This window comes from Onychomys torridus, chromosome 9 (genome assembly GCF_903995425.1).
Source record: "Onychomys torridus chromosome 9, mOncTor1.1, whole genome shotgun sequence".
NCBI classification, from domain to species: Eukaryota; Metazoa; Chordata; class Mammalia; order Rodentia; family Cricetidae; genus Onychomys; species Onychomys torridus.
In genome coordinates this window covers 54,370,017-54,387,724 of record NC_050451.1, presented here as the reverse complement: position 1 = coordinate 54,387,724, position 17,708 = coordinate 54,370,017, and the positions used below count along the sequence as shown (strand labels likewise).

General features: G+C 41.5%; 1 protein-coding gene across 1 annotated transcript; it reads right to left on the bottom strand.

Moving 5' to 3' along the window:
- Nucleotides 1-1,769: 1,769 nt before the first annotated feature.
- On the bottom strand, nt 1,770-15,597 carry Pbk (PDZ binding kinase). The gene is made up of 8 exons (XM_036198465.1): nt 15,505-15,597; nt 11,977-12,054; nt 8,516-8,609; nt 7,239-7,381; nt 6,349-6,518; nt 4,838-4,967; nt 2,419-2,601; nt 1,770-1,969 (listed from the first exon to the last, which is right to left on the bottom strand). The coding sequence occupies exons 2-8, from the start codon at nt 12,032-12,034 to the stop codon at nt 1,770-1,772; spliced, it is 978 nt and encodes a 325-aa protein (XP_036054358.1). The 5' UTR covers nt 12,035-12,054; nt 15,505-15,597.
- Nucleotides 15,598-17,708: the final 2,111 nt, after the last annotated feature.

Genomic DNA, 17,708 nt, shown 5'->3' with positions numbered 1-17,708 from the left:
AGCCTAGATCTTGCAATATCAAAGTTTGAAAAGGAAAGCCATTGAAAGAGCCCCAGCAGAGACACTGCGACAAGCTGATCTGAGTCAACAGTCAGTGTCACTATGTTGATAATCGATGGCTTGCTGTATGAGAAGGGTGTTTATTTACCTTTCTCAGGTCCTATCCCATGTGAACATGAAATAAACATCAGACAACTCCCAGTTAAGGTCTATACAAATTATGCAAATCCCTAAACCACCACACCCTGTAATTTAGTAGTCAAGGGGTTGTGACATCCCCAAGTATGGCATTTGAATGGGATCTTGGAACAGAAAAATAGTTACTAAACAAATCCAAATAAAATGTGGGCTTGAATTACATGCCAGTACTGGTTTATTGTGACAAGTATAGTTATATAAAATGTTATGTGGGAAATGGGGTATCTATAGGAACTAGGAATAAGTCTCAAAAGTGCAAATTTTATGTATTAGCGCCAATTCATGCTTTATGGTCTATAAGCAGGTCACTTGGGCAAACCTAAAAATGATATATCAGAGAAAGGGTTGGTAAGACTACTGAATCTCAGTGTGTACATTGACACAATTTTTCTGAGTAAATTTTCAATTTGCTGTCACTTTCCTGCTGTTTTGATGGATAGCATGCTAATTAGTGATCTGTTGCTGAATTACCTAAATTCTATCTGTAGCCCAAGTCTGAGTATACCTCTTGGTTTCACCAATTCAGTTAATTATGGCAATTCCAAAGAGCTGTGACTCAAACAACTGATCCAATTTAACCTAACTTTATACATAAGAAAAGGTTTCAGCCGGGTGGTGGCGGCGGCCAGCAGCGACAGCGCACACCTTTAATCCCAGCACTCGGGAGGCAGTGCCAGGCAGATCTTTGTCAGTTCTAGGCCAGCCTGGGCTAACAAGTGAGTTCCAGGAAAGGCACAAAGCTACACAGAGAAACCCTGTCTCAAAAAACCAAAAAAAAAAAAAAAGAAAAGGTTTCAAAACCACATTCCCTCTACAAGTCCAATGGCAACACAAACAGAAGATAATGCTGAGGTGGCTGGCACTGTCCTTTATTATTTATTCCTACATCACAACTTTAAAAGATTTAGGTTACATACAGTCAGTAAAAACAAAATATATTAGCATAAAAATACATTCAATAAGTTAGACACTAAGATGTGAAGAGATGCAAGACAGCTGTAACCAGGGTCTGGGAACCCTAGGAACGACTCTTCTGAACCATGCTCTTCACAAGCTCCAGGGAACATTTAATAAGCACATGGGCCAACAGGCCAGGTAATGCTGGACACTTTATGAACAGATGCAGATTAACTTTGTCACTTTTGTACTGTATAAAGTGACATTTTTAACCCACTAAAGAGAATATCTGAAAAGATCTTTAGTAAAGCAATGGTCCCTTGATTCTAAGTCCTCTCAGACAGGGTGACTAGTGTTTTAAATCAATAGGGGCAGCATCTAGGTACCTGAAGAGTTAGTATCCAGTAAGTGCATGTAAGACATAACATGTCAGAAAATTATGCAAATATTAACTATATACAGTGGTCCTAAAATAAGCCACTTTAAGTGACACTTTAAATGCTTATAAGAAATAACATTTCAGAAAATTATGCAAATATTAACTATGTGCAGTGGTCCTAAAATAAGCCACTTCCAGAGTCTAGCGACTGCAGGTCATAGTAACTAAATAAATGCATCTGAATTAACAGTTCACATACAAGCTGTGCTTCATGCTTAGACTACCACAAACAGCATCACTGGACATCTAGTTCCAAAGCTTCAACAATGTGTGCAGCAGAAGGACGATATTTAGGATCCTCATTAGTACACACAGAGAAAAGTTCAATGACCTTCTGGTAGGACTCATCCAGTTCTTCCATGTTGATAGAAGGCCTGGTCCCCAGAGCTGCATAGTATGCTTCATCATCGAAGTCACTCTCATCAAAGGTTGCATCTGCATGTGAGGGAATTAGAGATGGAAATAAGCAAAGTCATGTAGGTTATGGAATAGCTCGACAACTACCCTCTTGCAACAAGACAGAGTTATCCAGTGTTCCCCTATACCACAGGCAGTTTGTTCAGCTCTGCTGCCTCAGAGATTAGCTATTTTCTCTCCAGCAAGAAGTTAAGGAAACTTCCAACTAGATACTCCACCTACCCACCCAGCAAATGTAGATTTTAAAAATGAGAACCCATGGGTGAAGGAGTTACAGAGGAGGAATACCTCTATGTTCCTATTCTCAATCTATATCTCATTTGTATGAGATTGAATCTAGCCAAATTAATCACAGTATTACTATAATCTTAAACAACTTGCTGTTTGAATTTTAATGGAAAGACAATTTATGTACTAGTTACCAGAAAGAAACTCAGATTTATGTTAAAACCAATTTGTATTTATACCTTCATCATCATCATCATCATCATCTGGAAGATTGATGTGTGGAATACATAAAGTCATCATTTCCCACAGAGTAAGGCCAAATGCAAATATATCTGCCTTGTCAGTAATAATGCCGTTTTCCTCCAATGCTTCTTTGGGTTTCCATGGCTCAGTGCCAATGTAACAGGCCTCAGGATCAGACACTGAGGCACAAAAAAATACAAGTAGAACAGTCATAAGAACAGGCATTAAAGATCATGGAGAAAGGGGTTGGGGATTTAGCTCAGTGGTAAATTGCTCGCCTAGCAAGCACAAGGCCCTGGGTTCGATCCTCAGCTCTGGCAAAAAAAAAAAAAAGAACATGGAAAAAGACAAGCAACCAACAAAACAACACAAGCAAAACTCATTTCTCTGGGGAGTTCAGAAGTTAACCACTGTATGCAACCTCACTATAAAGATCTGTCCCTTATCAAACTAGTAAGTATTAAAAATCTCATCAGTTGATGGGAATGTAAGAAAACAGTTCTGCTAGGTGACAGGAATCTAGAGTATAGATAGATGTCAAAATTCCAGACTCAAGCTAGACAACCTTGCTTAGCTTTAAAGACATGCAAGCTGTGTGACACAGCAGACAACTCCACGTCTAGATCTTGGATTTTCTCCAAGCTCTGAAGTCACAGAGGAAAGCCACATGAAACTTCAGGGCTTCCATGATTGCTAAGTCAGGAGAACCAGAGGGATAATCAATCACACACTGGCCTTTAGAGCATCTGCCCAGGAGTAGCTCATGCCACTCACAGTCCCTTACAGTCTAAAGTCATTTTGTCAACTTCAATAGAAAAGTAAAAACCAAAACAAACAAACAAACAAAAAAAAAAACCAGCAAAAATTAATTTGGAAAGAATGGACTCCTTAGATCAATTTGTAAAGACTTAACATCTCAATAGTATCAAGTCTTCTAATACACAGATCTTTCTTTTTCTATCTGGGCCCATCTCAGTGATGCTTTATTCATTTTTTTTCTTCTTAGAATTTTAAATATCTTGAGGTTTTATTAGTTATAAATGGACTTTTTAACTTTCCATTTTCTTGTTATTTACTAGTATATAGAATACAATGGATAGCTGCTCATCCTAGTATCTCTTTTCTTAAATCAACCATGAGATTTTTTTGTAGGAATGCTTCTTTCCAATTTATTTTAGATTTCTTAGGTCTTATATCAATTTTGATAACTGCATTTTTTCAAGGAAATTGTCATTTACATAGCTGTCATATTGGTGAAATGCAGCTGCCTGTAAGTCCTTACACATGTGTGGAATGTGCAGCTGTGACATCTTCATGGCTGACATTGGTGGTTATTGTTCTCTCCTAATCTTGGTGAGAACTTTTACTTTTCCATACATCCAGCTTTTGGCTTTATTAACATTTCCCAGAGACTTTGGTTCCTATCTTTCCTATTCCTCCCATGGACTTTGCTCTTCTGTCCTGGCTGACAAGGACGTGCAGCCAGCAGGGGTGAGTTTGTCATTTTAACATAATCACTAATAGCTACAAGTTTCCATGGGAAACTAGTGACTTTACAAGTTGTTTCACTTTATAAATCAGTTCAAAAGAGTTTCCAAAACTGTGGCCAGTGACTCCCTAATAGTTATGTAAATTCGCATTGCTAAACTCCCAAAACTCAAGGCTCTCCTAGATATTTTTGTTAGTAGTCTCTAATTTAATTCCTTTGTCCAGTAAAGTATTCTATGACATCTTCCAAATGGCAAAATTTCCCTTACCTGTTTAAAACTCAATTTCTCTAAGATAAATCAAATTCACTGAACAGTGTTAAAGTATATTACACTAAAAATATAATTTTTCAGTATTTCATTACTATAATCTCCATTTTACACAGATAAGGATAGAATTGAAAACAAAATGCTTATACCTCACTTTTAAACAATGGGAGAGAAAAACAAGCAGTTTGTTTAATCAAGAAGTTTCTCTTCAAAATTCTACTTTGAGGTTCTCAGTAAATTTACAAGTAGAGAAAGAAACATGTGAAGAGAAAAGGGAAGACATAAAATCAACCCTGACTAGCACAATTGGATTAGAATGCCCAGAAGCTGGGGAAAGCTCTAGTCTGGTGGGTGTGTCTTTCCAGAGTTATTCAGGTAGAATCCATGCTAGTAAGGGGCAGTGTGGGCACACACTGAAGACTGTGGGTGAACTGTGAGCCTGAGGCCATCCTAAACGGATCAACAAGTGAAACTAAGACTGTCCATGTAGCAAGGGAAGGAGCTGGGAGCTCAGAGGAAGCAAAACACCAGAAAGACACTCTGAACTATATACTTATCATAAACAGTTCATTTGAAACCATTTTTATGGTTTATTATGTTTTAGAATGCTGGAATTAGGAGTTCAAAAATTGTAGAAGTTTAAAACAATGGTACTTACCAGTCATATTTTCATCCAATGGCAGAGAGACTCCTACATCACAGATTTTAATTGTTTCAAAATCACCTTTAATTACAACATTTGAAGACTTTATGTCTCCATGAAGCAGCTTCTTTTCTTGATGCAGATACTAAAATTGTAAAAGCAATCAAATACATGAGCAGAAAAAAAAAACAAAAAACCTTATAAAAATTCTTTCAATAAAACTGACTTGAGTCAAGCTGTGGTGGTGCATGACTAGGGAGGCAGAAGCAGGAGGATCTCTGAGTTCAAGGCCAGCCTGATCTACAAAGCAAGTTCCAGAGCAGCAGGGGCTACACAGAGAAAGCTTTTCTCAAAAAACAAAACAAACAAACAAAAAAATACCAACAATGACTTGTAAACTGGACTTACTTATCTATTTCAAAGTACTTGAAGCTAGGAAGGGAACATGCCATGTCATTTAAAATTTTTCTTAAAGATGTCTGAATTCTCAAAGCCTATATAATTTTCTATCAGATTTCAAAACACTCCAATTTCACTTGAGGCCAATAGTTTTAATTTTTGAAATCTTCACCATAAAACAAACTTATCTCAAGTTATGATGTAATGCAAGAAGAGCAGGTGACATGGGGCCACTATATATAATTCATGAGTAGAAGCAGAGATGTACTCCAAAGCTATACTATGTTTTATACATGAACTCCTTTTGGGGTTGTATATAATTACAGTCGCATTTTGAACAGGGCTGCAAAATGGCTGTTCATTTGTCAGCAGCACCTGAGCACTATACTATGTGCCCAGCTTAGAAAGGAGAGGCTATGACCTGTTCTTCCACAGGACCTTCCTGTGCTTACTTCAAATGCAGCCCAACATGTGGTCAATAGGCTTCAACACAGTTATATGATTAATTTCATTAAATATACATACTTAGAGCCATCAGTCAGTGATTCAGATGTTTCTATCCTTTTTGTTTTTGTTTTTGAGATGGGGTTTCTCTATGTAGCCCTGACTATCATGGACCTTACTCTGTAGACCAGGCTGGTCTTGAACTCAGAGATCCACCTCCCTCTGCCTCTCTGGAATTAAAGGGGTGCACCATCAAGCCCAGCTCTATCCTATTTAAAGTTATCTTACCTATAAATGTACTAAATTGTACTAATTGTATTTACAATGCTTTTTTTCTCAATCTGCTTCATAAACCAATTTCATAAAACCTTAGCATGTAACCCTGACATCACTATCATCATTACACTGTGAATCATCAGTAGTTTCCCAGAGTCACTATTACTAGTACTTAATCATTATATGCATTGCTTTTCTTCCCTTATGTTCTACCTATCCAAAAACATAGCACCGTAGGTTAACCCGTGTTTAATTTCTTCCTAGTTCACCAAAGTTATATAAAATATAATGGCACAGTTACCTTTAGCCCTTAGGTTGTATCTATCAAAAACACAGCACCATAGGTGTCACCCATGTTTATTTTCTTCCTAGCCCACCAAAGCTATGTAAAATATAATGGCAGTTACCTTTAGCCCTCTCGCCATGTGCAAAGCAACTCTGAGAATCACAGCTGCTGGAAAAGGACTTCCGCTGTCTTTGTTGCGTTCTTCTATTAAGTCATTCAGAGACTTCTCACCTCCATACTCCATAGCGAGGCACAGACTGCCGTCACTGGCTTCAGTAAAGGCACGATACCCTTAAGAAAATGCAACAGTTTTCTATTAGACTCTGGAAACCAGGGCTTCTTCCTTAATGGAACTTCCACCTGAACTAATACAATGAGCCAGCTGTCATTTAAAAACTTAACCCACAGGTACAATTTAAATGTCCTCAAGTGTGTGTTTAGCACCAAAACAAAAATCAAAACAGTTTTCCTATGCTTTCATCAATAGAATGATCCCCACAGCTGCATTAGTACTAAATATGCAAAGGGAAAACAATCCAAGAACCCAACCATATACATGTAAGTAATCTAAATGAAGACCAGTCTAAGTCCTGAGATCCTCATAGCACCTGCACCAAACAACTTTTTATGTTTTAAATGTTTTCGTTTTAGATTTCTCTTATGTGTATGAATATTTTGTCTGCATGTATATATGTGCACCACATGTGTGCCTGGGGCCCATGGAAGTCAAGACATTGGATCCCCGTGGATGGTTGTGAGCCACCCTGTGGGTGCCAAGAACCAAATCTGGGTCCTCTGCAAGTGTGCCAAGTCCTCTTACCTGCTGGTCCATCTCTCCATCCCCTTATGTGAATTTTTACTTTAGACAATTCACATTAACTTGATTTCCAATAACATCCGGGCCCAACTTGATTTTTATTAGCAAGACCATTTCAGAGTGCATCTATAGTGTTTCCAGAGGAACAGAACATTGCTCTAATACATACTACCACCAAGTCAGCCTCTACTTACCTATGATGTTTGGATGATTGAGGTTTTTTAAAATCTTAGCTTCATCACTCAGTCTCTTCTGATACACAGTTCGATAATGATCATTACATAAAGGATTGATCTTTTTCACAGCCCAAGGAGAATGAGACAACCCTCGTGGAGATCTAAAATATACACGTGTAAATTTAAAGGTACAGAATGAATAAAAACTAACAATATCCTCAAATTGAATCCATAGAAACATGTATTTAGATTTATTTATGTATTATGTATACAGAAGAGGGTGCCAGATCTCATTACAGATGGTTATGAGCCATCATGTGGTTGCTGGGAATTGAACTCAAGACCTCTGGAAGAACAGTCAGTGCTCTTAACCTCTGAGCCATCTCTCCAGCCCAGAAACATGTATTTAAAAATATGTAAATTATTTAGATCCATCAACACCTGTTACATTTCTGTTTTGACTAAGTCAGTGTCTTGATGCACTGATATCTAAGCTCTGGGAAGGAATTAAAGGAGAAAGTTAAAGACAGAATGTTACAATTTATAAAAGTACAATTAGGGTTGGGGATTTAGCTCAGTGGTAGAGCGCCTAGGTTCGATCCTCAGCTAAAAAAAAAAAAGTACAATTAAACTTGAAAACTGCTAGCATGTCAGTCTACTATTTTATCAAACATTTTACCTATATGTAGCAGAGATGAGTTACAAGAGTCTATAATTAATATTAAAGAAATTTAACTTAAACAGTCTATGTATAATGGTATGCCCTCTTTTATTATTTTAAATTTCATACATACATGTTTTGATCAGATGCACTTCCTGCTCCCACCCCTCCGATCCTCTTCTGTCCCACCACCCCCTAACTTCATGTGCTCTTTATTCCTTAAGCCCACTGAGTCCCCTTAGTGTACGGGTACAAGACCATCTCTTGGAGTGCAGGTAGCCTCTGACGGGCTGCATCCCTAAAGAGAACTGACTCTCCCCTCCGTATAACCATTAACTGCCAATAGTTCCCCTTCCCTGACGCGCTCTTCTTCACCAACAGCTATTTCATCTCCACACAGAACAATTCTCCTACACCACACTCAAAGCCATGTTTGAGGATCTCTTCTTAGAGAAGCCAGAAAAGGATTAAGCTGTTTCCCTTTTAATAATCCACCAGGAAGAATCTAGAAGTTCTTGGGGCAAAGCTCTGGCAGTTATCCAGATTCTGAGAACTGGAATGTAGCCTTCAGGTGTGATGAGGAACTTACCCAGTTCAGGCACATGAACCTAAGTCCCTCAAATCCTTCACTCACCTTTTCATTAGGTAAACGTTGACCCCAGTCCCAAAGCCAAGCTTCTGCATAAATGGAGAGGCCGGGATATTTACACATGGAGTCGAACATAATACTAAAAATCAAAAACAAAAGCAAGAACTTAGCACTTGAAAACAGAGGTCCAAAAGAATCCTGACAGTCTGGAAACACTGGTAAGATTAGTAATAGTATCATTTTTTACAGAGTACCTGAATACCCTTTGATCAAGACTACTTTTATAACTCTCACACTAACACTAATGTAAATGGCCTGTTTTTATGGCATACAAGGTAAATTTTTTTTTAAATCTATGTAATTATTATTGTGTGCATGTATACACAGTATGTGTATGCAGTTGTGTATGTGTAGATGTGAATGCCATGGCACATATGTGGAGGTCAGAGGACAGCTTTTGAACTGTTTGGGCAGATTACACTCGGGTCAACCTATTGAACCATCTCACTGGCCCTTTTTTACATTCTTTAAGGGCTATTTAAAACTAAAGAATTGAGAGGCTGCTAAGATGGCTCAGTGGTCAAGAGCACTTGCTGCTCTTACAGAGGACCAGAGTTTGATTTCCAGCACACACATCAGGCAGCTTACAACCATCTGTAACCCCAACTTCCAGGGAATCCAGTGCCTTCTACTGGCCTCCAAGGAAGGGTACCCACATGCATGTGGCATGCACACATACATACAAACAGTCATGAATAAAAACATCTCTAAAAGAAAAATAAAGAGATAAAAGAAGAAAAGCACACAAGCAAGCATAAGGAAGTCTCATGGTCCTCAAGGTCTACCAGGAATGTCACTGTGTGTCATTGAAACACGCTGTCGCCAGGTGGCGCACGCCTTTAATCCCAGCACTTGGGAGGCAGAGGCAGGTGGATCTCTGTGAGTTCGAGGCCAGGCTGATCTCCAAAGCAAGTTCCAGGAAAGGAGCAAAGCTACACAGAGAAACTCTGTCTCAAAAAAAAAAAAAAAAAAGAGAGAGAGAGACATGCTGTCATCTGCAAAGACCATGCACAGAAACAGCACTCTCTTTACAAAAACAGAAACAGAAAATTTTGTAGTGTTTTAAGTACTTCTATGATTCTGTGCTGGGACACATTCATAGCATCCTGGGGTACATATGACCTGTGTGCCACTGGCTGGACATGCCTGGAACTATGTACAACCTGGCCTTTTACATAGTTTCCTGATCCCATGACATGTGCCCAAGGAGATATCACACACACACACACACACACACACACACACACACACACACACACCATGAACACATATGTTTGAATACTAGAATTTTCCTGAGCATCTGCAAAAACAAAAACAAAACAAATCTAAACAATTCAGAGCATTCTATAATTATTACAAAGATGAGGCAGGTCTGCTTCTGCTCAGGAATCACTGCTCTTGGAGCTGCTCTCTCTGTGAACTGGAAAACCTGATAAGTACAGTAGTTTTCAGATGTGTGACAGGAGGCAGAGCAGAGCTGTGACCCCTGAGCAAAGATGAACTGACGAAGCCAGCCCCATGGTGCCTATGAACCAACGAAGCAAGCCCCATCGTCGCCCCATGGCACCAAAAAGGCAGTCCCGGGCTGAAGCTGTTAGGTATTTAGTGCTCTTACCCCACGAGGAACACATCCCGAACATGACAAGACCACAGAAGAATTTTTATTAAAGAGGATAGAGGATAGAAGTGACAGGCCTGTGTGAAGCACACACGTGAGTGAGGAGACAAGAGAGAGTGGAGAGAGAGAAGAGAAGAGAGACCTGTGCAAAATGGCGCCGGCTTTTTAAAGAGAGGGCCGCGCATGCGTACAGGACCGCATGTGGCTACTCCACGCATGCGCGTAGATTACATGACCACGTGTGCACGCTTTATGTGCACGCTTTCCGCAACCATGTAAAGCCACGGAGTCCTAGCCATGCGAGATGTTCTGACCTGGAAATGGCTATTTTGAACCGGAAATAATTAGGCGGTCCACCGGGCAAGCCCAGCCGTGTGGACGGACATGTTGTGATTTCTTATCAGAAACACCAAGGAAAAGCCCAAGAGTACTGTTAAACCAGACACAGAGAGCAGAGGTCAAGGAGGACTAGGTAGTTGGAAGCTGCAGAGCAGAACACAGGAAGGAGCCAAAAGAAAAGCCGCACCAGAAAAGATTTCCCGTAGAGTGCTTGGCTAGTACTTAACTGCACACATAATGGGTAGAATCCCCCAAACCAAGAAAGCAATGGAAGCCTAGGAGTAAGATCACTTTACCATCATCAACCAAACCAGGAAGCACTGTAGCAGACTATTAAGTGAAGCCCTTGAAAAGGTAAAAACTCAGTACTACTACTAACTTTTAGCCCAAGCAAAGTCTGTAAGAAAGCTTAAAGGCCAGTCTCAAAAGGAGCAGGCTCACCATCATTCTGCCAAATAAGCTTTGGAGCTTCATAAAAACCAAACACCCTGTACAGCAACAAAATCCAGCACTCGAAGACATAAAACATCTACCACCTAATCAAAAATTACCAGGTATGAAAGAAGCAGAAACCAGAGTTCATGCCAGAAGAAAGAGAGACCAATCAAAACATACCACCAAATGACAGGGATGGCAGAGTAACAGATCATAAAAACAGACACACATCTCAGAAAGATGCTCACTGATGTAAAGGATAGTCTGGGCACACTGAGGACTAAACAGATGTTCTTAAAGGTCCTTATAGGCTGGGTGTGGGAGCACAAGCTATAATCTGGGGACTCAGAGGCTAGAGAGGGGCTGGAGCCCGACAAATGAATGCATCTGTGAACAGCTACATCTAATATACATTGGGAACAACACAAATATGCCCACTAGCATCTCTAGTCAAAAGCACACTGAGCCAGTGTAACAAGGTAATTTAAAAAAAAAAAAAGTTATAGAGCTTGGAGTGAAAAAAAAATTGTTAAAATGTCGATTAATCTATACATGACCAACTACTTAAGATATCCTAAACAAGCCAGGCGGTGGTTTAATCCCAGCACTCAAGAGGTAGTAGAGGCAGGTGAATCTCTGAGTTCAAGGCCAGCCTGGTCTACAGAGTGAGTTCCAGGACAGTTCTACACAGAGAAACCTTGTCTTGAAAAACCAAACAAACAAAAAAGACATCCTAAACAATCTTCGAGACATGATAGGTAAAAGTGTTTGCTGTGCAAGCCTGATGCTCGACTCCTGGAAGAATCCTGGGAATCTCCTCCTAGGAGAGAACCAACTCCTGTTAACATCTGGTTCAAGCCAGAAGACCATCACCAGGAAGAACCTAAAATCCCAGACGACCATGTCAGCCAACAGAAAGTCTGGCCCTCACTCCATTATGGCTAGCATGGTTGTTTCAATGCTACGACTGTTCACAGACAATGACAATGAGCAAACACTAAAACGTCTCCAGTAGAAACAGCAACAATTAAAGGTCTTACTTCTGCAAGCTTACCAGATTTCCTTTTTTCAGATAATTTGTTAGGTGTCTTGAAATTATTGACTCCTTCCATTGTAGCAATCACTTTAGGTCCTATGATGAAAACAAGCTAAGTTATAATGCAGCTATAAAGAATAACACTGTGAGAAGAATCCCATAACATCATTTTATCATAGAAATACACAGTCTGAGAACTCAGCAAATACTTTGTCCAGTTGTATTTACAATGGTAAAATTGAAACACAGATCCAATTACTTATTCGTGGTCACACTATCAGTGGTTGGAGTTGTAGTTTTAACCATGAAATGTATACTCAGCGGCTAGAGATGTAGCTCAGAAGGTAGAGGCACTTGCTGCCAAGCCTGCCAACTTGAGTTCAATTCCTGGAACCCATAGAGCTGAGAACCAACTCCGACAAGTTGTCTTCTGACCTCCGCACACGCTGTGGCACACACCTGCCCACAACTTACACAATTATATATATATATAAATGTAATTTAAAAAGAAAAAAATTTTAATATAAACTTGAATAAAAAAAAATACCTAGTTCAAAATGTAAGCAGGAGCTGGGAATGTAGCTCAGTGGTAGAGTGTCGGCCTAGCATGCACATGGCCATGAGTTCGATCCCCAATGCCAAAACATAAAGGTAAACAGTATGTCTCCCTCTCATACTTCCCAGGAGAAGTCACAAACAGGTCTCGTTTTCCTTTAAGACAAGCATATATGCATGCCTGTAATTCCAGCACTTGGAGGCTAGGACCAACCTGGGCAACAGTGAGACCCTGCCTCAAACAAAACAAAAAAGAAAACTGCATATAAGCAGCAATCCTCCTAACAGTCCAAACAGATGAGAGAAGTAGCCTTTTGATGCTGCATGAGGAGCACAGTGTGAGATCTGCATACAAAGTAACCAAGTATTGCTATGGGCAATACAGGTGATCCAGGAAAACAGCTAAATGAACAAAACCAGATTCAGAAAGCCATACGTATGATTCCATTGATGGCACATGTCTAGGCTATCCAGAAATGTCCAGAAAATGCCTCGATTTCCTGATGGCTTAACTGTGGCCAGGAAGAAAAAAGTTAAAAGGGGGTGGGGTGGGAGGCTTTCTACACTGAACAAATAATAATAATAATTATAATAATTATAATAATAATAATAATAGGGTATCGGAGATTGGGAGCTCATTTTTGGATGCTTTATTAGATCTTGGTGGAAAGGTCAAACAGGCAGCCAAATTAAATAGATGGCCAAATATAGATCTGGAACCAAGCTGAAGACATGATTTTGTGGGCTTATCAATCGAGACGGGATTAACTCTGAGATGCTAGATGAGAACGGGTGCCACCCTCAGTACCCAGTTTGGGAAATGGAGGGAACAAACCAGCTTGTAGAATGCAAGCCATGTGCAAGATGCTTGGCAAAGAGCGGCGTGGAGCATGTCCATGTCCCTGTGGCTTGAGGACTGGATGCACAGACACAGCGATTTAAAAAGATTAAAACACCTAGGTCTAACAGTTTCAACATTCCCTTATATTCCGGACACTCAAAACTGCCTTACCTTCCACTTAATGCTATTCGTATCAAAATATGCTTTGCCCCACCCATTTCAGGCATCTAATGGTATTTTTCTTTCCTGGCTGAATTTGAGCCTTAGTCTATATTACTACCTTGGTCTGTAAATACTTTCTATAGGCACTAATTGTTAAATAACTAACTTTAAACCACATCACCTTTAGTCTTTGGGTTCAAGGGCACATTTGATGGAGCTGGTGGCTTGCTAAATCCTTGGTCTTGTTTTGTTCTGTTGAGTCTGGGACTCACCAGAGCTCAACTGGCCTTCAACTGACTGTGTCTACCCAGCTGATACCCACTGTTCCATCCCCCTGCTTCAGGACTAAGATTACAAATGTACAGCAAGCTTGGTTAATCTGATCATTGCTTTTAAGATTTCATTATGTAGGTGTGTGTGGCAGGGGGTGGGTGGTATGCACGATAAGGTGCCTGAGGTGAAGGATGATGGAATTACAGGCAGTTGTGAGCCACTCCACATGGGTGCTGGGACACCCCCCCCCCCCCCCCCCCCCCGCAGGGCCGCTGCAACAGCATCGCAGACTCCCGAACCACTGAATCAACGCTCCCGCGCCCCCTACCCATAACTTTATAATATTGTTTAACAGTGCCTGACTTTTCAAAAGTGTCTTTTTATTAGCATATGTTCACTCTACATGATTATGGGTTCTGGGTTTCACTATGAATTTTCATGTATATACGTATGTAAATATATTGTTCAAAAATATCAATATTCCCGTGTATGAAACTCTACCCACAGCCACATTCCTGTCCTTTCTTCAGTCTCTACTCCCCAGTGCTGGAGCCACAGACACTCTTTCCGTCCTAAGAATGGAACCCAGGGCTCCTTGCAAGCTTGGGGGGGGGGGGGTTAAAAAACAGCTTGACCACACAGCTGCCATGACAGGCTTAGGGGCCCAGACAGAGCTGCTATGACAGGCTTACTCACACCCAGGAAACTCCATAAACTAACACCACCCAGGGATACATGCAGGGGTGGGTGGGCCTGCATCTAAGGGGAAGTACCTGACATCCCAAACATTCCAACCATTAGATAAGAGTAGATAAGATCGCCAGGTGTCCCTGAACCTAGCACACACCTATTTCCCTTTTATAGATACCCTAGACAAATGTCAGCTAATCAGGGTCCTGAACCCTAGAAATCCCCTCACCTCAACCTCTGCTATGACTTTAAAAAAAGGGTGGCAGTGGTGCACGCCTTTAATCCCAGCACTTGGGAGGCAGAGCCAGGAGGATCTCTGTGGGTTCGAGGCCAGCCTGGTCTACAGAGTGATATCCAGGACAGGCTCCAAAACTACACGAAGAAACCCTGTCTCGAAACCTCCCACCCTCACTCCAAACCCCCCCCCCCAAAAAAAGCCACCTATCCAGCCCAGCTGCTTTCGTTGGACAGAGAGATGAAGCTCCAACCTTGAAACAAAGGCTGTTTACGTTTACATTTGGGATTCGGTCTCTGTGGTGGTCTTTTGAGACCCCGTGATATGGGCATAACACTAGGCATGGACTGTTCCCAATGGGTCACTGCCCCAGGCCACATCCCTACCCTTTCTACAGTGGCCTCACCTTAAAAAGCAGAGGCATTAGCTGAGAGGTGCTTCCCCAACTCCTTCGTGGAGAAGGGGGTGGTTTCCTCCCTGAACCCCCAAACTCCCCTGGATCCAGGAGCTCAGGGTCAGATTCTTGGAGGTGCGCTATGGTTCCAAGGGGTTCCCCTATTCTCCTCCGTCTGCTGTCTTCCCCTGGGTCCTCCCTCGATCCTCCCCCGGCCTCTGTGTATCCTGTCAGCTGTCCTTCCCCGTAGATCTCCTCGGCCGCTGTCCAGTGGGTCCTGAGTCCCCTAACCACTGTCTCCCTCCCGTCCGCGACCCTCCCTCTTTCTGGTCCGCGATCTCCCACCCCTCACCCCTGTCTGCTGTCCTCCCTCGAGTCCGCCACGCTTTCCCTTACCACAGTCACACGCTTGGGTAAAAAGGGGAAAGTGCTGAGCTAGCTCAAAGCTGTCTGGGCACCCAGTCGGGAAGGTGCAGGAACAGCTCCCGGCGACACTCGCTGTAGGCGCCGCAGCGATCAGCCGATAGCGTTTTCAAAGGTCGTGCCGTGCCGGGCCGCACTAGGTCAGTACTGCCGAGCTGGCTCAAATCCGTCCGAACAGCTGCACCGGGAAGTGCAAGATCAGCTCCAGCCAACACTCGCTGTAACCGCCGTAGCGTCTGGGACGCGCGCACTTTCAAAGTCCCCGCGGCGGCGGGCTGACTACGGGGCGGTAGAAGGGTCAGAACTCCAGCGTTCTCGCAGTCCATCTCGGCAAGCTTGGGTTTCCAGGTTTGACCTAAACCAACGAAAAGGGACCTTCCAGAGGAATGGCTGGAAAAGTTATATAGCAAATATCAGTCCTTCGGAAGAACACATGTTGACACACACACAAAAAAAGTGTGCCTGTTTTGAAGGCAAATCTACCTAACTACAAATACTGCTCAGAATATGCATTAGGTAGGGTGTTTTATTGCAGATTTAGGTGACCTTAAAACACTAAATAGAAATTTGTAGTTAGAGTTCATAGTTTGGAGCTGAGAATAAAAATTAAATACTTAGAAATTTTGCTAATTTAATTTTTTAACTATATATGGTGAGTGTGGGAGTGGGTGCACGCGCGCGTTTGCGCACACGCATGTTTCCACTACGCCAACTGGAGTTTAGAGGACAATTTACAGAAACTGGTTCTCTTCATCCACCTCAGATTCCTGCCATCTAACTGAGATAGTCAGGCTCCAACAGCAAGCTCTTTTCTCCTCATGAACCGTTTCACTGCCCCGATTTTGCTGATTGTTGTAATTACCACATTCTACTTAACAAATATTTTCAGAGCATCTACTGTGTGCCAGGTATCTGCACTTGAACGCCCACTGCATAACATAATCCATGATGTTCACTACAGGAGACACGAATTAGGTTTAGGAGAGCAAGAAGACATTCCCATAACATCTATGGGGCTCAAGGACCATGTGATACCTTAAAAAAGAAAATGTACAACGTAACACAAGAAACACTGAGATGCCTCCCCCACAGGAACACTCGGTGCTGCGCTGTAACTTCTGCAATAGTCCGGTGCTGCGCTGTAACTTCTGCAATAGTCCGGAGGAATTCAACCCTCAGTCTGCGCCCAGATAGATGGTACAACTTCTTTGCTAAGATAGTATCACACAGTGACATGAATCACGTATATATTCACATGTTAATATCCATTAACACACAGTCTTGTCTAGTGACATCAGTTTCGTTGGCACTGCTATCTTTTTTACTTATTAGATGCAGTTTCTCAACATGTTTTCACTTACATCTTTTTTTTTTTTTTAAAGATAGAATCTTACTATGTATCCCTGCCTGACCTAGAACTCACTCTGTAGACCAGGCTGGCCTCAGACTCGCAGAGAACATCCTGTCTCTGCCTCCCAGTGCTGGGATTTAAGGCATGTACCAACTTTAACCAAGGTAATTTTTTAAAAGATTTATCTATTTTTATTTGGTGCATTCAGGTATTTTGCCTGTGTATACGTCTATGCACCATGAACATGCAGTGCCATGGAGGTCAGAGAAGGAGGAGTCAGGTCCCCTGGCACTAGAGTTACAGGAAGACAAGAGTTAATAAGGCCTAAGGTCAGAACTAATAATTTATGTGAACAGGATTCAAACATATTTATTGAGATAGTTCTTGCTATGTAGTCCTGGCTGGCCTGGACTAGGCTAGTCTCAGATTCACAGAGATCAACCTATCTCTGCCTTATGCACTCTTCATTTAAGTTTCCAGCCCTGTTTTAATAATTGTGTGTGTGTGTGTGTGTGTGTGTGTAAACACGGTATTGTACACCTCACCATCATTAAATATCTACAATGTTCTAGGCTTTTATTAAGTCTTAAGTTTTTACAAGCCCTCTATGTCCTATTCTTAGTAGATAATAAAATCCTACCTAAAACCAGACTCCAAAAAGCGTCTTAATTAACCACTGCCTGTGAAAAGAGGCTCTAGGGAGATGAAATTATTGACATGGTATAACTTGAGGCTAAAGTATTCATGAAAACAAAGGCTCTTGCCTAACATTTACTGCTCCCCTGCTCTGTTCCCAGTCTCGGACCTGTTCAAGTACCCCCAGAGA